General features: G+C 42.1%; 1 protein-coding gene across 7 annotated transcripts in view; it reads left to right on the top strand.

Moving 5' to 3' along the window:
• mag (myelin associated glycoprotein) overlaps positions 1-22,944 on the top strand; it is an 89,690-nt gene that overhangs the window by 60,814 nt on the left and 5,932 nt on the right. For 3 of the 7 annotated variants that reach the window (XM_062962603.1, XM_062962606.1, XM_062962605.1), the window contains 9 exons: positions 4,178-4,308; positions 7,170-7,246; positions 9,149-9,517; positions 10,872-11,168; positions 14,457-14,714; positions 15,593-15,853; positions 16,886-17,173; positions 19,179-19,275; positions 19,782-19,881. In XM_062962603.1, the coding sequence (XP_062818673.1) occupies positions 7,198-7,246; positions 9,149-9,517; positions 10,872-11,168; positions 14,457-14,714; positions 15,593-15,853; positions 16,886-17,173; positions 19,179-19,275; positions 19,782-19,881 (1,719 nt within the window). In that variant the 5' untranslated portion in view covers positions 4,178-4,308; positions 7,170-7,197. Of the gene's footprint in view, positions 1-1,439; positions 1,568-4,177; positions 4,309-7,169; positions 7,247-9,148; positions 9,518-10,871; positions 11,169-14,456; positions 14,715-15,592; positions 15,854-16,885; positions 17,174-19,178; positions 19,276-19,781; positions 19,901-21,162; positions 21,205-22,944 lie in introns of those variants that run through there. The other 4 variants (XM_062962607.1, XM_062962608.1, XM_062962604.1 and 1 more) reach the window with 4 other exon arrangements.

Below are 22,944 nucleotides of genomic sequence, written 5' to 3' on the forward strand. Positions count from 1 at the left end.
AGGGGATGTTCGATTCTGGCCACAGGGGGAGCAGCTGCTTCATCATCCACTTTCCTCATTCCAACAGCAGCTGGATTATTTTTATGGAGCCATAAATTAGTTAAATTAGCCTCCCCACTTTACAAGTGGTACCTTATTTCCTACTTGATAGATGCAACTATGTTTTGGGTTGCTAGGTCAGCAACGAGCAGGGGCTATTTTTTATTTTTTAATTGTCGGGTGCTTACCCCACCACGGGCTGGACTCGAACTCATGACCTCTTGGTCAGAATGATTTATTGCAGCAGGCTACTCACCAGCCTGCACCACAGCCCGCCCCTGCCAGTTGGTCCTATACTGGGCAGTATACTAGATAATATGCATGTCCTAACAACAACAGTTACAACAGACCCGGACAGTGATCATTTCTCCCAAAAAGCATAAGGAATGGAAATCATGTCAGGTCACTAACCTATTTCTTCTCCATGTCTTTCTTTTGCCTTTCTCATTTTGCTCTTGTGTGGTGTGTAGCTCACAAGAGCCCCTCATCAGGAATTTTAGATCTGCAGCCTGGTGAGATGTGATTGCCATGCATTTGTGAATCTTTGAACTAGGAACACTGAGAAGTCCAGTAAGCCATTGCAATAGTATCTTATATCTCAGAGCGATTATAGTATCCCGTATCAAATAGCATTCAATCCAGCAGAGCACTGAACCTGAAAGCTCCCCTGAAAGCAATGATCTGACTTTGCTTTAGCCGTTTTGTAGTTCTAAAATGGTTAGCCTTCCACAACCTGTTAACTTTCTGGAAGTGCTGAACTATAGCCCCAGTCATTCCTAAGCCACCATAAATATACTGGATGCTGAAACTCAATAGTAAAGGTAAAGGTTTTCCCCTGACATTAAGTCTAGTCATGTCCGAATCTGAGGGTTGGTGCTCATCTCAATTTCTAAGCCAAAGAGCCAGCTTTGTCCATGGACACCTCCAAGGTCATGTGGCCAGCATGACTGCATGGAGTGCCGTTACCTTTCCACCGGAGCGGTACCTATTGATCTACTCACATTTGCATGTTTTAGAACTGCTAGGTTGGCAGAAGCTGGGGCTAACAGTGGGAGCTCACCCCAATCCCCGGATTGGAACCAGTGACCTTTCTGTCACCAAGTTCAGCAGCTCAGAGGCTTAATTCACTGCACCACCGGGGGCTCCTGAAACTCAATACTTCTGGGTTTATACCCTTTGTTAGCTCTGACAAGAGCAAACCTATTGACTCTGTGGGATTAACCGACGGGTTGGCTCACCCTTCAGCAATTAATTGAATGAGTCTAGTTTAATTGGAACCAAACAACAACAGGATGATGGCCATATAGGGCCACTAGGCTGCTTTCCAAAACAATTTAAAGAGTTTTGCAACCATCAGGACTTCTATCATTCTTCTTTTAATGAATGTTCCTTTCAATTAGATCTTACTGTTCATCTGAGGAAATGATTGGCTGTCTATTTAATTCTTTTAACAAACCTGTTGTGCTTGAGAGACAGCCGCAGTGAATTCTCCTCTTCGGTGGATGAAGGCTTGCAGAATCAAATCCAGGTAGGGCACGTGGAGAAGAAATTCAGGACCCTGGAGAGTTCCCTGCTAGTGATGCTACAGAAAGATATTGGATAACTGAGATGAGAAGCTAAGTTATCGGACACTTTATGAAGGCAAACATCCTCTGTATGTACATTAGGCCCAGACTCCTTGAAGATAACAGTTTTTGCCTAATTCTGGATTCTTCTTTTAGGTATCAGGCTCCCAGAAAAACTGACCGTTGACCTAGCTGGCTGGGGCTTCTGGGAGCTAAGATCCATAATGCCGGAGAACCAAAGTAAAGAACTATTGGTCTAAGAAATGATGTGCAAGTCTGGAAGTATTGAGGGATAGCATTAGCTACTAGGGTGAACTTGGGGACTGTGTTGCCACTTCATGATGAACTTGGGACTAAATAAAGATCCAACCGTCCTTGTGCCCCAAATACCCTCTAGGGCAATGGTTCTCAACCTATGGGTCCCCAGATGTGTTGGACTTCAAGTCTCAGAAATCCTAACAGCTGGTAAACTGGCTGAGATTTCTGGTTGAGGGCCAAAACATAGGTTGAGAATCATTGCTCCAGGGGCATGAGGGCATTTTCACTATGTTTTTAGGGCTGTATGAGGCCTTCAGTTCCTGTTTCAAAACCTGGACTTCAATTGGTTGCAGGGGAAGTTCACCTATGTCTAGTAGATGGCATTTTGGGGCAGAGAAATTGCCCCAACACAGGCAACATTTTGCCCACTTCCAAGCTGCAGGAGATGTGTCCATTAATGGTAATACAAGTCTCATCTATTATTTGGGAAGAGACAGGACAAAGTCCTGAATGTTCTGCTGTGAAGAAAATGATACCTGTCCACATTAGGGTCCTAGTCAAAGCATTATGTGATTCTAAAATATAGAGGCCCCTGAAATTTTGTGTGTGGATGAGGATTTGAACCCTGGACATTAAATCCCTATAATATTAGCTAATGATATCAGAAGAATCCAGTTTGAAGAAGTGGGTTGAGATGAACTCCCAACTGTTAGCCCTAGCTCCTGCCAACCTAGCAGTTCGAAAACAAGCAAATGTGAGTAGATCAATAGGTTCGGCGGGAAGGTAATAAAGGTGCCCATGCAGCCATGCCTGCAACACAACCAGGAGGTGTCTATGGACAACAAGCTCCTTGGTGTGGAAATGGAACAAGAGCACCTCCCCATGGTCAGAATTCAGCACTGCCTTCAGAAAGCCGGAGATGAAAAGGGGAAGCCTTTACCTTTGTTGTGTGTATTTGTATGTCATTGTCGTTGTTATTGCACTTTATTAAAGGCACTGAATGTTTGCTCATCTGTGTATGTTATAATCCGCTCTGAGTCTCATAGAATCATAGAATCATAGAATAGTAGAGTTGGAAGAGACCTCATGGGCCATCTAGTCCAACCCCCTGCCAAGAAGTAGGAAATCGCATTCAAAGCACCCCTGATAGATGGCCATCCAGCCTCTGTTTAAAAGCCTCCAAAGAAGGAGCCTCCACCACAGTCTGGGGGAGAGAGTTCCACTGCCGAACAGCCCTCACAGTGAGGAAGTTCTTCCTGATGTTCAGGTGGAATCTCCTTTCCTGTAGTTTGAAGCCATTGTTCCGTGTCCTAGTCTGCAGGGCAGCAGAAAACAAGCTTGCTCCCTCCTCCCTATGGCTTCCCCTCACATATTTGTACATGGCTATGTGAGGGGAAGTCATAGGGAGGAGGGAGCAAGCTTGTTTTCTGCTGCCCTGCAGACTAGGACACGGAACAATGGCTTCAAACTACAGGAAAGGAGATTCCACCTGAACATCAGGAAGAACTTCCTCACTGTGAGGGCTGTTCGGCAGTGGAACTCTCTCCCCCAGACTGTGGTGAAGGCTCCTATCCTCAGGGAGATAGAGCGGAATATCAATAAGTTCAAGTTCAAGTTCACTTTATTTATTGTCAATGACCAGTTCGTTATTAAAAAGTATTATTATTATTATTATTATTATTATTATTATTATTATTATCTTATTATTATTATTAAGGAGCCTCCAGTGGCTGAGTGAGTGCCAGCTTCTGCCAACCTAGCAGTTCGAAAACATGCCAATGTGAGTAGATCAATAGGTACCGCTCCGGCGGGAAGGTAACAGCGTTCCATGCAGTCATGCCAGCCACATGACCTTGGAGGTGTCTACGGACAATGCCGGCTCTTCGGCTTAGAAATGGAGATGAGCACCAACCCCCAGAGTCGGATACAATTGGACTTAACGTCAGGGGAAACCTTTACCTTTTTACCTTATTATTATTATTATTAGTAGTAGCAGTAGTAGTAGTAGTAGTATCATCATTATCATCATCATATTATTGCGAGTATATTTGCCATACTTTTCTGCCTAAGGCAAATCAGGTCACTTGTGGCCTTCCAATGCTTTGGACTGCAGTCCCCATAATCCCTGCCCATGCGTCTTTCTGATGGGAGCTGTAAAGAAAAATCTGGAGAGCAGGCAATTGGCACTAATGAGATGGGGCCGTTCAAGGATGCGTTCAATTTTTAATATTAAAAGATCTTTACATGCAATGTGACATTTTAGTGGCACAGAAATAATGAAGCCCTACTAACATGTCAATGTTTCTTTGTTCAAGGTGGAACCCAGAAGAACCTTTATTCTGAGGATATTCTGCTTTGGCGCCCAACTCCACTCCAGATCATCTGACTCTTCTTGAGTGAACCAAAGTTTCCCTGAGTCTACATTTTGCTTATTTTGAAAGGAAGGGTGGGTTTGAAAACAATTTTTCTGGAACGACTCTTTGAATGCCCTATTATTGTGTGAGCTAACAGTTGACATTTCATCCTTCGGCACTATGCTTATTTATTTGCAAATTTATGTTTTTTGTTTTGCTTATAGCCAGGGATTGTGGACATGTTATCTGCAACCTAAGTTTATAATTCTATCTTTTGCTCCTGCAGGGCTTGGTAGGAAGGGTCTATTCACCATATAGATCATTGTTTCATCTTCTATATTTGGCAATCATTTTAATTTTAAAATGTGAACAAGATTGGCATCTGTTCATTGTTTTATATCTATGTTCTATACTTACAATGTTAAACTGTAAAAATATTAATGTTACATTATATTTCTATTACGGTACATTGTTAGAAATGGTTTTAAATAGGTTTTGCAATTTGACATTGCATATGATGTAAAAGAGCGGGTATTTTGCCAATATGTTTAATGAAATAGTATAATAAGGACTAGGAACATGTTCTTTCAAAATGGATGGCATTTGTATGGTCGATGCATAGTGCTTTAGTTTGCTTACAGTCATGTAAAGAGGCATCTTACTAGCAGACACCATAAGACAAAGAACTAGAAATCACATTTTCAGATGACAACCAAAATATTTGATATGTAGTGTTTTAATTTAAAATCTTGGTGGGTCATTTTTTCCTATGGGGCAAATTGGCAGCCCTGGTAATTTAAATGCCAGTATGTTTAATGTCAGCTTGCCTCTCCCAACATTTAATATTGCAACAGCTCTGCAGCAAACCCTGTAGAGTCCTCATGCCCTCTGCTGGCATCATGGAGCCAAGCAATCAGAGGGCTTTAAATTTTATGAATTATACGGAAACATTTATATTCCATTCTGGGTAGCAACAAGGAATACCTTTTTGGGGGAAAGAATATATAAAAGAAATACTTAAATATAATAATAATAATAATAATAATAATAATAATAATACAAAAAACCAGTACAAGAAAACCGCACTACAAACTAGAGCTGACAGCTGGCAGAACAAAACATTGCATGGAAAGTTCCTTGACAAAATTGAAGGAAAAGCTGATAAGGAGAAGACCTGGCTCTGGCTCACGAATGGGACACTGAAGAAGGAGACAGAAGGCGTGATCCTTGCAGCCCAGGAGCAAGCCATCAGAACAAATGCAATAAAAGCCAAGATCGAAAAATCAGCTGATGACCCAAAATGCAGACCGTGCAAGGAAGCTGACGAAACCATTGATCATATCCTCAGCTACTGTAAGAAAATCGCACAGACAGACTACAAACAGAGGCACAACTATGTGGCCCAAATGATTCATTGGAACTTATGCCTCAAGTACCACCTCCCAGCAGTAAAGAACTGGTGGGATCACAAACCTGCAAAAGTATTGGAAAATGAGCACGCAAAGATACTGTGGGACTTTCGAATCCAGACTGACAAAGTTCTGGAATAAAACACACCAGACATCACAGTTGTGGAAAAGAAAAACGTTTGTATTATTGATGTCGCCATCCCAGGTGACAGTCTAATTGATGAAAAACAACAGGAAAAACTCAGCCGCTATCAGGACCAAAAGATTGAACTTCAAAGGCTCTGGCAGAAACCAGTGCAGGTGGTCCCAGTGGTGATTGGCACACTAGGTGGCATCGCAAAAGATCTCAGCTGGCATTTGGAAACAATAAACATTGACAAAATTACGATCTGCCAAATGCAAAAGGATCCTACTGGGATCTGCGCGCATCATCCGAAAATACATCACACAGTCTTAAACGCTTGGGAAGTGTTTGACTTGTGATTGTGTGATACAAAATCCAGCATATCTATCTTGTTAGCTGTGTCAGACTATGTCGTTGTGTCAATAATAATAGTAATAAATCCCACCACCATCTCCCAGAGGGACTCACAAAATACTCGAGGTGTGACACAAAATACAAAATACAACAAGTGCAGAACAAGACTACACAACATCATAAATTCACAGTACCATTTTAAATATATCCAAAATGGCATGTCATAGAGCAACTTTTAAAAACCCAGTCATTAGTTGCAGCTCACTTTCTGTTCATTTACCTTTAAATCACGTTCCTTCCTCCTTCTCTTCCTGATCTTGTCCATGAAGCCATATTCTGCTGGAACAACTGCTTATGGTAGCTAAGCTATCTGCCCAGGAAACCACAGATGGATGACATAGTTGAGAGTTCGCTGACATCAGCAAATTAATATAATAGTAATCATTTATTTTCCACCCTTCTCTCCTATGCGACTCAGAACGGATTACAGCATTTTACATACACAGACAAACATTCAGTTCCTTTACAAACATATGCAATGAGACAAACAAACACAAACAAAGGCAGAGGCTTCTCCTTTCATTTCCGGCTTTTGGAGGCAGTGCTCATCTCTGGCTCTGGGAAGGTGCTTTCTCCATTTTCAAGCCAAGGAGCCTGTGTTGTCACTTCCTGGTCATGTAGCTGGCAAGATGGCTTGGAACGTCTCTTAGCCTTTTCCTGCCGAAGCAGTACCTATTTATCTACTCACATTTCCATGTTTTCGAGGTGCTAGGTTGACAGGAGCTAGAGCTAACAGATGGGAGCTCACCCATCTCACGGATTCAAACTGCCGACTTTCAGGTCAGCAGTTCAGCAGCACAAGGGTTTATTTAATATATTTGCTGTTGGTGGCTTCTTTCTGCAAATGCCTTCCAAGATATGAACTCCTTAGACAGAACACTCTTCTTTTGGAGAGATGTTACCTTAAGAGCCACCTTTATATGGAATGCTTTCCTGCTCCAGGGAGTCTAAACAGTTGTCCCACAATCTGCCGTTGAACCTTGTTTCTCTCTTTTTCCTTCTCCAGCCTGCTCGGGTCTTCTGAAATCAGCAACATGACATACTTCTACAGGACTCTTGCAGTCTTCTGGGTCCTGATTGAAGGTATTTTTTGGAGGATGTGATGCAAATGCATCACATCCCAGTTAGTCTCCCAGTTGGCAAAGTTGCAGCCACTGAAATCTGATCCAGCAACACAGACAAACATCGTGGCTCTAAAGAAGCACTGCAGCCTTATGTTAATATTTTGATAATTTAATTACTTTAAAAAGCTTTTAAATAACAAGAACTTACATATTTGTTCTAACTATTGTAAACATCCTTAAGTCCCAAACTGGGGAGAAAGTAAAATGATGATGATGATGAACAACAACAATAGTAGATGGATGGCTAGCTTCTCAGGCTCAAAAGCCATTACACAGACAAACCCCAAAAAATTCTTGGTGTTTTGTTTTTTAGTCTTGTTTTTGGGGTTATTAGGACTTCTGGTTTAGAAAATTGCATTGGATAGACTACATTATTTATTTTATTTATTTATTAGCGACATTTATATCCTGCCTTTCTCACCCCGAAGGGGACTCCGGACGGTTTACAAATTATATATACATACATAAAATATATTATATTATTAGTATAGCACAATATAAGCACTATATAAGCATTATATATTATTACTAGCTATGCCCGGCCACGCGTTGCTGTGGCAAAGTATGGTGGTATGGGAAATAAAGTATTGAGGAATTGGTGGTAGTTGAATCCCTTCTTATTATCCAACATATTCACTTATCCAGCCTTCTGCCGGCCTGTTGATGTTGGATAAGTGAGACTCTACTGAATATTTATAATCTTATATTATCTGCTTAGAACTGGGTTATATGAGGCCGCTTCTACACAGCTGGATAAAATGCACACCGATATATGGCAGTGTGGAGTCAAGATAATCCAGTTCAAAGCAGATAATATAAGATTATAAATGGGTAATATAGCTGTGTGGAAGGGCCTTGAGTCTACACTGCCATATAATCCAGTTCAAATCAGATAATCTGTATTTTATAGGCAGTGTGGAAGAGGCCTAAGTGAGGACTAACTCTGCCTGTCCCCTGGGCTGAGTGGGTTGCTAGGAGACCAAGTGGGCAGAGCTTAGCCTTCTAACTGGCAGCAATGGGATAAAAACAATTATTCCTCTCCCTCTAATTAGGACTTTATTTTTCTTTTCTTTTTGTTGTATCAAACTAGAGGCATGGATGAGGGGTTGTGCTGTCAATTTTCGAGGTTGTGGGGTGTTTAGTTTTGTTGTTTTGTCTGCTGCTGTGATTCCATCACTCTTTTATATATATAGATATTGTACTATACGACTATATTGCAATATTATTAGTAATATTACATGTAATATAAATATACAATTATAATAGTGTATTATTATTATTACATTGTATTACATCATAATATTATCAGTATTATATGTACAGTATATACAATATATTATAATATTAGTATAGTATAATATAAGTATTATATCAATTATATTGTTAAATTGATACAGGAGACATGGTGGAAAGATGTCTTCCTGGCCCTATTAGACATGGTTATCATGATTTTCTATGGGCAAGCAGATGGCAACTGGTATGGAATGCATGTTCTGTATATCATGACATGAGAGAAGCCTCCCAGCCGATTGGTAGCACATCTGGGTATCCCCTGGGCAACATCTCCATAGATAGCCAAGTCTCTCACACCAGAAGCGACTTGCAGCATGTTCTCAAGTCACTTCTGACACAATAAAAAGTCAAAAACTAGGCTTATAGGGGAAAACAAATACCATTTTTGGTGCTTCAAATGTTGGGTGTAGCATTTGAGGCACCAAAATGTGTGTCAGCCATCGATTTGACCTTGGAAAGAGAAAACAGGAGACAAGCACACAAAGTTATCAAGGCGTTGAATAGGCTCATCTGTCTTTTCTGCCCTGCTCATTGCATTTCCCATTCTGTTTCTGCCTTTCTTCTCAAGGGGTCCTGGCAGGACCATGGAGCGCCTGGATGCCTGAGCACATCAGTGCCTTTGAAGGCACCTGCGTTGTCATCCCATGTCGCTTCAACTACCCTGATGAACTACGGCCCTCGGCGGTGCATGGCATCTGGTATTTCAACAGTCCGTATCCCAAGAACTATCCCCCGGTGGTCTTCAAATCTCGCACCAACATTGTCCACGAGAGCTACGTTGGACGCAGCCGTTTGCTAGGAGAGCTGAATTTCCGCAACTGCACCCTGCAGCTCTCCCGCCTTAGTCCCGAACTCACAGGCAAATACTACTTCCGTGGAGACCTGGGCGGCTACAATCAGTACACCTACCCTGAACATTGCAACCTCGAGGTCATCAGTGAGTATCAATGCCATCGGGGCACCAGGTTCTAGTTCTTCTTTACTGAGCACTGAGAGTCTCAGGGGAGGATTTTATTCAGTTACCAAACTTATCAGAATCCAGGCCTGTAGCAAGGGGGGGGGGGGAGGTTTAGGGGTTCAACCCCCCCCCCCCCGAAATTTTTCAAGTTATAAAAAAAATCTCGTTTACTCATGAATTTTAACTGGTTAACCAAATCCCCATGCTAAGTCTATGAGATGCAAAACATTAAGAGTCCCTCCAGGCACTCTCTCAAGCAGATATTGACAGGTTTGTAGCGGGGAGGGGTATGTGCTAGGGGTTCAACCCCCCCCCCCCCGAAATTTTCAAAACCCCTCCCGAAATTTTTTTCTGGCTACGGCCCTGTCAGAACCCGCTGTACTACCCTAATATAAAAATCAAGGCATGACTGTCCTTCAGTATTACTACTTGTCAGATTTTGCACTGTGGTTTGAAGCAATAAAGGTGTAAAGTAAGAAAAGTTGCTTCCAAAGATTCAACCTAAAGTACTTTTTTGTGTCAGAAGTGACTTGAGAACCTGCAAGTCGCTTCTGGTGTTAGAGAATTGGCCATCTGCAAGGACGCCTGGATGTTTTTACCAGCCTGTGGGAGGTTTCTCTCATGTACCCGCATCGGAAGCTGGAGCTGACACATGGGAGCTCACCCCACTCCCCAGATTCAAACTGTCGACTTTTCGGTCAGCAGTCCTGTTGACACAAGGGTTTAACCCACTGCGCCACCAGAGACTCCAGTACTTATTTTTTAAAAAGGGTATACAAAATCCATACATATTTCTGTGCTGACCTTATTTAAAAATGGCAACTGAATGATGAATCAAAGGCTGAGTAAGAAAACTGACAAATTCTTCCATTCATCTCCTGCATTCAGACACAGATCCTTTTGTCTGGCACCGGAATCAGCAGTCAATAAATGAATGCTGGGAGGATTTACAAAAACATTAAAAGAGAGCATGCCATTTCATCCCAATTTAACTAGCCCAAAATGAATGCAGCCCCCTGACTCTAACCTCAGGATGATTAATGAGGCTTCTATGCACACACACACACACACACATACACATATACACCCTGCTGGTAGGATGCTGGGTTAAATGGGCATCTGATTCAGCTCTAGCTTGCGGGGACATGAGAGAAGCCTCCCAGCAGGATGGTAACACATCTAGGTGTCCCCTGGGCAATGTCTCTGTAGACTGCCAATTCTCTCACACCAGAAGCGACTTGCAGTATGTTCTCAAGTCACTTCTTCTCTAAATACAGACTATAGAAGCTTCAATTTCTCCATCCTCATCTTTGGTTCTTTTCACGGCCCATAGACAAACCCACCATCGTGAGCCCCCCAGAAGTGGTGGAAGGAACGGAAGTGGAGCTGCGATGTGTGGTGCCCGACAACTGCCCTGACATGAAGCCCATTATTACATGGATGAACTATGAGACACTGGCTGAGCGCTCTGTCTATGCGCAAGTGGAAGAGGAGGGCAGCACGTGGTCGCTCATCTCCCTGCTCAAGTTCATGCCACAACGAGAAAACCATGGGCGAGAGTTGGGCTGCAAAGTCACCTACGCCAACACCACTTTTGAGTTTGATGGCTACACCACCTTGGATGTCAAATGTGAGTGGTTTTGCTACGTGGCAGATTCTGAGTTAAGCTACATTGGTACTTGGAGAATCTTTGGGGCCTGGGTTGCTTGCTCACCAGTTACCAATTCTCCAGATTCTCCAAAATGGAAAGCCTCTTGGCTTCTACACTTGGATGCTAGTGGAGCAACATTTTTCAGTCATCAGCTAGAACAGTGTTTCTTAATCTGAGGGTTGGGACCCTTGAATGTCAGAGAGGTTGCCAAAGAACAGTATTTACTGTTGGTCATGAGGGTTCTGTGTGGGAAGTTTGGCCCAATTCTATCATTGGTGGGGTTCCAACGGCTCTTTGATTGTAGGTGAACTATAAATCCCAGCAACTACAACTCCCAAATGTCAAGATCTATTTTTCCCCAACTCTACCAGTGTTCAAATTTGGGCACATTGGGTATTTCTGCCAATTTTGGGTTCAGATCCATCATTGTTTGAGTCCACAATGTTCTCTGGATGTAGGTGAACTACAACTCCTAAACCCATGGTCAATGCCCACCAAACCCTTCCAGTAGTTTCTGTTGGTCATAGGAGTTCTGTGTGCCAAATTTGGTTCAGTTCCATCATTGGTGGAGTTCAAAATGCTCTTTGCTTGCAGGTGAACTATAAATCCCAGTAACTACAACTCCCAAATAACAAAATCATTTCCCCCAACCCCACAAGTATTCAAATTTGGGCGTATCGGGTATTTGTGCTAAATTTGGTCCAGTGAATGAAAATACATCCCACACATCAGATATTTAAATTATGATTCATAACAGTAGCAAAATTCCAGCTATGAAGTAGCAACAAAAATAATTTTATGGTTGGGAGTCACCACAACATGAGGAACTGTATTAAGGGATTGCAGCATTATGAAGGTTCAGAACCACTGAACTAGAAGCAGAGTTAAAACAATAATTTCCTCCAGAACATAATTCTACACTATTGTGCCTAGTCCTACAGCGTCTAGTCCATATTCATGCCAAGATCTTTCTATACTATTTATTATTTAGAAAAGAATGTCTCATTACTGCAAAGACAAACAACAATATTAATTAGTAGCACCCACCTTAGAACTTCAGCCCCGGTAGTTGCTTCCAGCTTATTGTGATAATGGAAGATTGATGATTGACTTCCAATTGTGTCACATTTGATGGATTTTTGTTCCTTTCTAACAGGAAGCTTTAATTATAAGCTTCCTCTTGGTTCCTCCCCCCACCCATAGATCTGTTTTCCTACTTACATTTATCTGCTTTACAAACAAATCCTCTTCAAGTCTACTCTCAAATACACCCACCAACACCTAATAACTGGAGCTGTAAAAATATGTGGTACTAGGCCAAACTAGACATTTGTGTAACACACACTAGTGTCCCAAGAGGGTTTTGAGTTGGTCTTCTTTAATGTAAACAAAGTGTAGGATGCAGCAAATATAAAGGGAACAGAGAAAAGAGGAGAAATCTTTCTTTCATCATTGACTATCCTCAGGCTTCAGTCAATATAACCTTGCTACCCATGGGAGAAAAAGCAATTTTGGCATATAGCGTTCTAAGTGGAAAACCAGCGGGAGAGTATTATGCAATCCCTCTTTGCCTGTCATTCTTCCTCTGCAAGCTTTCTGAGCCTGCTTTTATTTTTATTAACAAAAAAAAAACAGTCCAGGGAAAGGATAACTGTGTATTTAATGCAGAAACTAATAGTTCCTTGAAAAAAAGGTGCTATTGAATTTTTTAAATTATTATTATTATTATTATTATTATTAATAATAATACTTTATTTGTATCTCCCCAATCTCCCCAGGGGGACTCGAGGCAGCTCCCAACATAATAAAGCCAAACATCAAATGCCGGTGTAAAACAAGAAAAATATAAAACCACACAATTCATTACAATACATTATTGTAATGATGCCGGGCTCTGGCGCAGGCTGTTAAGCAACCAGCTGCAGCCAGCTGCAACAAATCACTCTGACCAAGAGGTCATGAGTTCGAGGCCAGCTCGGAGCCCCGCGTTTGTCTTGTCTTTGTTCTACATTAAGGCATTGAATGTTTGCCTTATATGTGTAATGTGATCCGCCCTGAATCCCTTTCGGGGTGAGAAGGGTGGAATATAAATACTGTAAATAAATAAAATAAATTAACTATACAAGCTGCCACAACATGGGAATTGTCCGCTTCTTGTACGGTGCTCCAATTAGTAACCTGGCTGCCAATCTCTGAACTAGTTGAAGCTTCCAAACTATCTTCAAAGGCAGCCCTATGTAGAGAGCATTGCAGTAGCCCAGGCAGGATGTGACTAAGGCATGGATCACCATGGCCAGATCAGACATCTCAAGGTACGGGTGTAGCTGGAGCACAAGTTTTAATTGTGCAAAAGCACTTCTGGCCATTGCCGACACCCGGAGTTCCAGGGTCAGCGATGAGTAGTATTATTATTAATTTTATTTATACCCTGCCTCCCCCTCCCCCCCGGGGACTCAAGGCGGCTAACAATTCCACACTAGACAAGTTTAAAAAGTGCAATACAAAAGTTAAGAAACAATTAAATAGTAACAGTGTGATAAAAACAGAATTAAAATGCAACAAATACACATAAATGGCCCTTATGTGTATAGGTAAAGGTTTCCCCCTGACGTTAAGTCCAGTCGTGACCGACTCTGGGGGTTGGTGCTCATCTCCATTTCTAAGCCTAAGAGCCAGCGTTGTCCATAGACACCTCCAAGGTCATGTAGCCGTCATGACTGCATGTCTTCTCACTGGAGCAGTACCTAATAATCTATTCACATTTGCATGTTTTTGAACTGCTAGGTTGGCAGGAGCTGGGGCTAACAGTGGGCACTCATTCCGCTCCTGGGATTTGAACCTGGGACCTTTTGGTCCGCAAGTTCAGCAGCTCAGCATTTTAACACATCAGCCCCGCTCAATTCCACTCAGCCTCCTTAAAGCCTGCCCCTTATCTTTCCCCAAATGCCTTTTGGCAGAAGAAGGTCTCTACCTGCCCACGGAAGGCCAGCAGGGATGGGGCCAGCCTGTTCTCCCTTGGGTTATTTGCTGTTGTTTTGTGCCATCAAGACGCATCCAACTTATTGCAACCCTAAAGTGAATCCAGAATGAGGTTTTCTGGGACCAAGAGTCATCTAAGGTCACCGAGTGGATTTCTATGGCAAGCAGAAACTGAAGTCTGGCATTCAGAGTTGCTTTTCAAAGTCCAAACTACATATTAGCACTGATTTTTGTGGAGAGGTGCCTGAATATTTACCTGAAATTGATATCTTTGGCTTTCCTTCCCAGTCCCACCCCGTATTGTGCAGGCAAACTCCTCTATGGACGTAATCCATGGCTCAGACGTGGTGCTGATATGTTCTGTAGACAGCAGCCCTATGGCTCTGATCACATGGCTCAGAGAAGATGAAATCCTTCATGAGGATGTGGCTGGGAACCTCACGCTGCACCTAGAAAATGTCACTTACCTCCAGGATGGCATCTACACTTGTATGGCTGAGAACATCTATGGCAAAGACAACCATTCCCTGGCTTTGGCTGTGCTATGTGAGTGCCTAACTCCTGAATTCTGTGGGGCAGATCTATCCAAGATGGTGGGAGGACTACTATGGGGATATGAGTTGAAAAAAGAATCAGGAAGCTGATCTTCAAGCATTTGGACCTTTCATTATCTCAATGAGGTCCAATCACATCTATGATCCCAGTTGTGTTTGATTTTGTCCTTCATGTATTGTTGGATGTTTATGGTTGTGTGGTTACTTTAAAAAATAATTAAAGTTTTAACTGCAAGTACAAAATTAAAGGAAAAGACAAAGCAGGGGAAGAGAAGAGAGGTAGAAAGAGAAAAAAGTGAGGTTGATGAACATTATTGTCAGCTAGGTGTCAACCTTAGCAGAAGCAAGCCATGACCCATTGCATCAATTATTGAAGGGTAAGTAAACACCTAGGTAATTGATTAAATTGTTTTTAATCAAGGTCTAATTGATTAAATGAGTTTTGTTCAACTGGGATTAAACACAGGATTCAGGCAAATGTGTGATCCAAAAAAAATTGAAGCTGGTGTCTCAATAATTACATCCAACATGTTACAGCAGAACATTTAATTCATTCATTGACTGAAAACAGTGGTGAACACTTGTACTTTCAGTTTTGGTATATGAGTCTTTTTGTTATACTAAAAGGATTAAAGCTCCAACCACGGTCTCACCAAGTCACAGGGTTATATACATAAGCATGTACAAATATTTTTAAAAAAATTCTAACACAAAATGTACTGCAATACATCCAGCTCCAAAATGACAGTCTTGAACCCACCCTATTTCTGGCCCTTTAGAAAAGAAAACAGAGTTCTGCCAAGGGTATTTTACATTCGTAGTGGTGGAAAATGGAAGATCCTGTCAGTTTTGTTCCCCTTCTCTTCACAGATGCCCCTTGGAAGCCAGTTGTGAACACATCCGTGGTGGCGGTTGAAGGAGACCCTGTAAGCATCCTGTGCAGCTCGCAGAGCAACCCTGAGCCCACCATCACCATCTTCAAGGAGAAGAAGGCCATGGCCATGGGAGTCTACCAGAACCAGGTGGCCTTGGAGTTTGAGTCAGTGACTCATGAGGATGATGGGGAATACTGGTGCACAGCAGAGAACCAGTTCGGTCAGCGCAGCACAGCCTTCAACCTCACCATTGAATGTGAGCGCTGGACCCTGATCCCTGGGAATTCACTTTTCAACAGTGAAGCTTAATGGGAGTTGTTGCTCATGCTCCCAGGAAGTCATGATACTGGAAATTGTGTTCATCAGGGTACATGCAAAGGGCCTCTCCTACCAGTGCTCATGATGCAAAATTGCATATATTTCTCCCCTGCATATCCACGTTTCATTGAGGTTCTCCTAGTTTGGAGGCAGCAGGATCTCCCAGGGCTAAAATCCAATCTAAAACATTTGGCTGCCTGAACAAAATGGTATTTGCAGATGTTGGGTTCTTCCAGATTGGTTTTAAAAAGTGATAGGTAAAGGTAAAGGTTTTCCCCTGATATTAGTCTAGTCGTGTCCGACTCTGAGGGTTGGTGCTCAACTCCATTTCTAAGCCGAAGAGCCAGCGTTGTCCATAGACACCTCCAAGGTCATGTGGCCAGCATGACTGCATTGAATGCCATTACCTTCCTGCCAAAGCAGTACCTATTGATCTACTCACATTTCATGTTTTTGAACTACAAGGTTGGCAGAAGCTGGAGCTAACAGCAGGAGCTCACCCCCACTCCCTGGATTTGAACCACCGACCTTTTGGTCGGGAAGTTCAGCAGCTATTATATTATATATAACATAGTATGTTATGAGAAGTGATCGTTCCCATAGTATAACTGTTGGGGTTTTGCCATTTGTTGTCATTTCCATAATGGCTTATTCCGTTCTTCTGGGATGTCTTTCTTGAATTCTTGGATATGTTCTAGGACTCTTCCAAAGGTTTTTTTTTTCAAAATCTGATGTGTAATTTGCTGAGGTGAACCTATAGAAACTATCTCATCATTATAATCTTTCAGGACTTCATTTTCCAACAGCATTTGCTACTGGCTATGTTGGCAAGGGCTAGTGGAAGTTATAATCCCATAGCATCTGATGACAGGAAACAAGCAAAACCGTTGGACTGGCCCAGGGTTACACTTCAGGCCTTTCTCTCTCGTTCTCTGTTTCTGAGTCTCTCTCTCTTTCTTTCTCTACACAGTTGCTCCCATTATCCTGCCAGATTCCAAGTGCACAGCTGCTCGGGACACAGTGAAGTGCATCTGTGCGGCCAAATCCAACCCGGAGGCCGTGATCACTTTTGAGCTGCCTACGCGTAATGTGACGGTGAACGAGACGGACCGGGAGTTTGTGTACTCACAGAAAACAGGCTATGTTGTCACCAGCATCCTCACTGTTCAGAGGGAGGTGGACTCCCAGCTGTTCATCGTCTGCTCTGCCAGGAACCACTACGGCACCAAGAATCAACAACTGCAATTCCATCACTCCAGTAAGAGTCCAGCAAGCTCCTCCTGATCCATACAGTGCAGGCTGATATCAACCCTGATATTCAAGGCTCCTGCCATAAGATTTGTTCTGATCTTCAGCCCCACTGGTTCTTTTTTGTTTTGGTCTGGCATGCGACCAAGAACCGGCAGGAGAAAAAGCAGAAACTTTTGCTCATTTATTCAGTTTGGCAGGGAATCCTGGTTAATCCTTTAACATTTCACTTTCCCATGCATTTTGAAATGTTTCTGTTTCTCTCACCTCCTATATTTCCCCTTTGTTTGTTTATTTATTTATTTGCAGTATTTATATTCCACCCTTCTCACCCCAAAGGGGACTCAGGGCAGATCACAATGTACATATACATGGCAAACATTCCATGCCATTAGACATACAACATACAGACACAGACAGAAACAGAGGCAAAGTAACATTTTCCAGCTTCCGGCTTCATGAGGGTATGCTCGATTCCAGCCACAGAGGGAGCTGCTGCTTCATTATCCACTGTGACACCGAGTCCTTGATGGAGTACTTCCTCATTCTTCCACATGCACACTGCTGGACGATTTTATGGTGTCGTAAATTAGTTAAATTAGCCTACCCACATAAAGTGGTACCTAAATTTCCTACTCAACAGATGCTTATCTTTTGGGTTGCTTCAGTCAACAACAAGCTAGGCTATTTAATGGTCAGGCGCTCAATCCGACCCAGGCTGGCTCGAATTCATGACCTCTTAGTCAGTAGTGGTTTATTGCAGCTGGCTGCTAACCAGCTGTGCCACAGCCCGGCTTAATTCAAAGTAGTTTGCATTCACTTAACTCAGCAAGTGGGAGAGAGATAGAAAGGAGTGGGGAATCCTGCCCTTCCCAATAGGCTCAAGCAAAAGCAAACTGCAACAGCCTCTCTCAACTTGCATGTTCTTACACATTTCTAACTTTTGCCATTTGGACCACTGTGATGAATGAAATGAGATCCCAACTGAAGACAATGAAACTGTCCATAACCCTTTTTGCTTGACCATACACAGATGGTGGCAGTCCTTAAGAATATGTCTGGATACAAAGAACTTGGTAACCTATTGTAGTGACAACACACTCTGATGTTGTGACCCAGCTTTCCATTATATTGTGTGGAGGATATGCAAACTAAATTCTGAGAAATGAGGGAGGAAGGAAGGTTGTTCTGGGTGCTTAGCCTAGCAAGGATTGAATCAAGAGACACAAGCCTAGCAAAGATATGATCAAGAAGCACTATGATAAAGAGGCACATTCATTTATCTTGCATCTAAAAACGTATTACATTATCTGTAGTTCTATATCAGGGGTGGGCAAAGTGCATGTCCAAAAGCTGTTTCTCCAACACCTGATATCCGAAAAAGAAGATTCCACTCTTTGAAGCTTCCAGAAAGGCTGGGGGCATTTTGTATGGGGGAACAGACCCATCCAAACCTTTCTCCGCTCCAAAAATCAAAACAGTTAGTGAGCATATGATCACCTCTCATCTAGATAGATACAGATCAAAGAGTAAAGATGAAAATTTGGTCCCAGTTTCATCAAAGTAGATCATTTCTGCTCCACAGGATATGATTCAAACTCCAAGGGAGTTCAAATGACAATAAAAATATTTAGATGAAATTAGGAATGAACTTCCAGGCGGTATGCTAAGGTTGAGAGAGCACTCTTTCAGTGGAAGCTAGAGGTGGCCACATTTTTTGGATGGGGCAGAAGGGGATTTCTTGGGTCTCTAGTGAGTCAGACTAGATTACTTGGGTGGCCACATCACAACCCACCATTCTATGAACTATCTTTCCAATGTCCTGTGCCTTCTCTGCCTTAACAGAGGACAGATCTTTGCTTACAGAACACCCATTGCTCCCAACACAGGCAGAGAGACACTTTGAAAGCATGACTATGGCTGGATCTGTTTTATATACACGTACATATTTTGCCTCTATTGCATTGGCAGCAACCCTGTTGCCAATCCTGTTCTTGTGGCTTTTTCTTTTACAGATAGTCTGATGTGGGCAAAAGTAGGACCTGTTGGAGCCGTGGTCGCCTTTGCCATCCTCATAGCTGTGGTGTGTTACGTCAGCCAGACCAGGAAAAAGTAAGTTCTTGTTGTTATCGCAAAATATATACTTTCCCCCAAGAATAGGATTCAAGGCAGCTTACAAATGAAAATGCTAACAATATATACCCAAAATTCCAACACAACCATATTAAAAATGATTTGAAACATATACCTAATGAAGATACAATTAAAAGAGTAACGTTGAAAGCAATATAGTACTCTCTTACAATCCCTTTAGTCCTAAAACTTTCTCTAAATAAAAAACCCCACCTTGTCCCCCAATACAACGACAGCAAATAGGGAGCAAGTCCCAAATTCTAGGAGCAGCATCTAAATATTATTCGCCTGCAAGTCCCAGTAACCATAGGCAGGATCGCCAGTGGTAAGGATGCTTGGAATTATACTCCAACTCACTCTGGAAAGCCGATGATTCATGCATTAAACCAAATCCTTGGTAGCAAAACTAAAGATACTCATTGGATTTATGGGAAGAATTTATCATAGTAAATCCTTGTCATTTTGTTATCTTTCTTATTTTGCAGGAAAAACACAAACGAAAGCTCCAGCTTTATGCAAACAGACAACCCCCCTGCCGTCTTCAGTGGAGACTACAGGGGTCCAGGCAATCTGGAGAAATCAGAGGTACTGGAAGATGAAAGAGGTAGAAGCAATGGCAATTCTAGGCTTGGAAGTTCCTGGGCAAGATAGTTTGAGGGTTTCCACAGCCCTCCTATGGTTCCTGCAACCTATTCACTTGCTTCTCCCCTTTGCCATTTTGTGGCCCTTCCTCCCTATGTTTTTTGGACTCCAACTCCCATGATCTCTCCTCATTAGCTAAGCTAAGTAATCATGGGATCATGATTTCAAAGTAATATATTTTATGGGAGAGTAGATGTCCTTTTGGGCAACTGAAATAACACTTCTGAAGATCTGCTATGTATTTTGTGCACTGGCAAATCTTTGTTCCTAACAGTTCAGAGAGATAACCAGGCATATCAGTCTAACAACTGAGAAGCCTAATTTGCCTTGCATGAATACTAGTGGATATTTACCACCAAGGAGAAAATTCACTCAGACTAGCATTTAACTCTTCTCAGGAATATTTATGAAATATTATGATTATTCCAAATAGTATAAATGCCAATTAATCTCCAAAAGGGTTACGCTTCCAAAAGGCAATGGAGATTCCTGGTTTTCCAAAAGGTTATGATCTCTCAAAGGTCATGCCTTTCCAAAAACAAATGTCCATAGTTATAAGGGGAGTCCCCAAATGAAAGCAGCTGTGTTGATCCGTATTACCAACACAGTTCAAAGCAATAGTATCTATTATTCTTTTCCTGGTTGAAAAAAAGTAGGCTTCCTAACAGTCTCAAAATTCTGCTGGGAAGGATAACAGAGCAAAGAGTTTTCATGCAGTTTTCTCCCTAATTTGAATGTCCTGAAGTGTTCAGGATTTTAAAGAGAGTTTCTTTTGAGAAAGGCAGGATATAAATGATAGCAATAACTAAATAATTTTTCAATGCAAAGTCATGTAGGACTTGTTTTTTTGCAGAAAAAATATTTTTATGCATAACATGTGTTTACTTCACAAGAGTGAAAGAAGTATAGTGTTTGTTTTTGCATATGAGGATTTACATTCCTAATCAACAGATCAGTTCTAACAGAAATGGATTTATCTGTTGGGGAATCAGAGATGTTAGCAAGATTCCACCAAAATATAGCAGAATACCAGAACATCTGTTCATAACCAGCAGAAACTTACATGTGGTGAGCAGAAATAGCCTGTTTTGGGTCTCTTTGAGGGAGAGACTATCAAGATGACTTGATTAAAAAAATCACCTTTATCCCACAATTTCTGGCTTCTGCTAAAAGAGATGTCATTCTCATTGAAGTCAGTAGTGACTGCTCTTCCTTTTCTAATAGTCTAAGGAGATCTGCTCCCTGGAGAGCCACTGACCCAGGTAGGTAAGTATGGACTCCCCTGTCCACGTGTCACATTATGTCACCCCCTTGTTTTTTCTGTGTGGCATTTGAGTTGTAGACATCCAAAGTCCTTCACTTCATACTACCTTCTCCATATTTTGAGAAATCTACAGCTGATTTCAATGATGGAGAATTGATGGTAGTTTGACAATACAGTAACTAGTAACTATTTACATATCCAGTCATGGATCCGAGTGGTTGTAAATCAATGTTACAATTCAATAAGGTAGTCTGATATCATTGTACAAAATACTGTAATGTATTTGGAAGGGGGATGAAGAGGTTGATGTTAGTTATAGTGTTCATTTTGTTTTGTTTTTCTTTTGCTCACAATGCTTATATTGTCCTTGTTTTGATGTTTGTGTTTTGACATTTCTCATGTCTGATTTGAAGTCAGTGCCAATACTATATAAGTGTTCCTTTCATCTGACAACAGCTCTCCTTCATTAAGACATTTGCTGCCACAAATCCTGGAAGAAACCTTGAAGCTCCTTTCAGTGTCATGTAAAATGCTCTACATTGTTTGTCCAAGCAGTCTCTTTCTGAATGGCCTCCTGTTTCTCCCACACGGAGTCCGTCCTTGTCTCTGTGTGTGTCCTTTCTGGAAGTGTTTACTGTATTTTCTCATCTTTCTTTTTGCATCTTTGGTGACATGGTTCTAGTGCCAAGGTTCAGGCCTGAAACATCTGACAAAAGAACAGAGCACAGCAAGGCACATGTTCCAGAATCTTCTGACATTTTGCCCACATCTATGGCAGGCATCTTTATAGGTTGTGAGGTCTGTTGCATCTATGGCAGGCAACCCCTGAGGATGCCTGCCATATATGCAGGCGTAACATCAGGAGATAATGTTCTGGAACATGGCCATACAGCCCGGAAAACTCACAGCAACCCAGTGATTCCAGCTATGAAAGCCTTCAACAACAACACATCATAATCATCATCATCATCATCATCATAATCATCATCATCATCATTATGTTTAGTTATATCCGCTTTTTCTCTCCATAAGGAGAATAATATAATTATTCTCCTTATATAATATAATTTCAGATATACAATCAGTATTAAACATCATTAGTATTAAAAACAATTCAGATTAAATCCATATTAAAACATTAAAAAACTACAGCAGCTCCTGTCTTGGTCTTAAAAACCTTCATCTTTAAAAGCCTGCCTCAATAAAAAAAGGTTTCAGCCTGCCACCAGAAGGACAGCAGGGAGGGAGCCATTCTGGCTTCCCTGGTCAGGGAGTTCCAGAGTCGAGGGGCAGTCACCGAGAAGGAAGGCCCACTCTCTTATTTCCACCAACCGAGCTTGAGATGGAGGTGGGACCAAGAGAAGAGTTTCTCCTCAAGATCTCAGGGCCCAGGCAGGTTCATACAAGAAGACAAGGTCAGCCAAATAGTCTGAACCTAAACCATCTAGGCGTTTAAAGGCCGTAACCAGAACTATGAATTGTGCCCAGAAACAGACTAGCAGCCAGTGGAACTGCTGCAACAGGGGGTAGTCTGCTCCCTGTAGCATCCCAGTTAGCAACCTGGCTGTAGCTCTTTGGACCAGCTGAAGTTTCCAAGCACTCTTCAAAGGCAGCACCATGTAGAGTGTGTTACAGTAATCCAGGCGGGATGCAACTAAGGCGCGGACCACCATGGCCAGATCTGGCTTCTCAAAGGCCCTCATGGCCACCCCAGATACCTAACTGATCTCCTACCTAATGTG

This window comes from Anolis carolinensis, unplaced genomic scaffold (genome assembly GCF_035594765.1).
Source record: "Anolis carolinensis isolate JA03-04 unplaced genomic scaffold, rAnoCar3.1.pri scaffold_10, whole genome shotgun sequence".
NCBI classification, from domain to species: domain Eukaryota; kingdom Metazoa; phylum Chordata; class Lepidosauria; order Squamata; family Dactyloidae; genus Anolis; species Anolis carolinensis.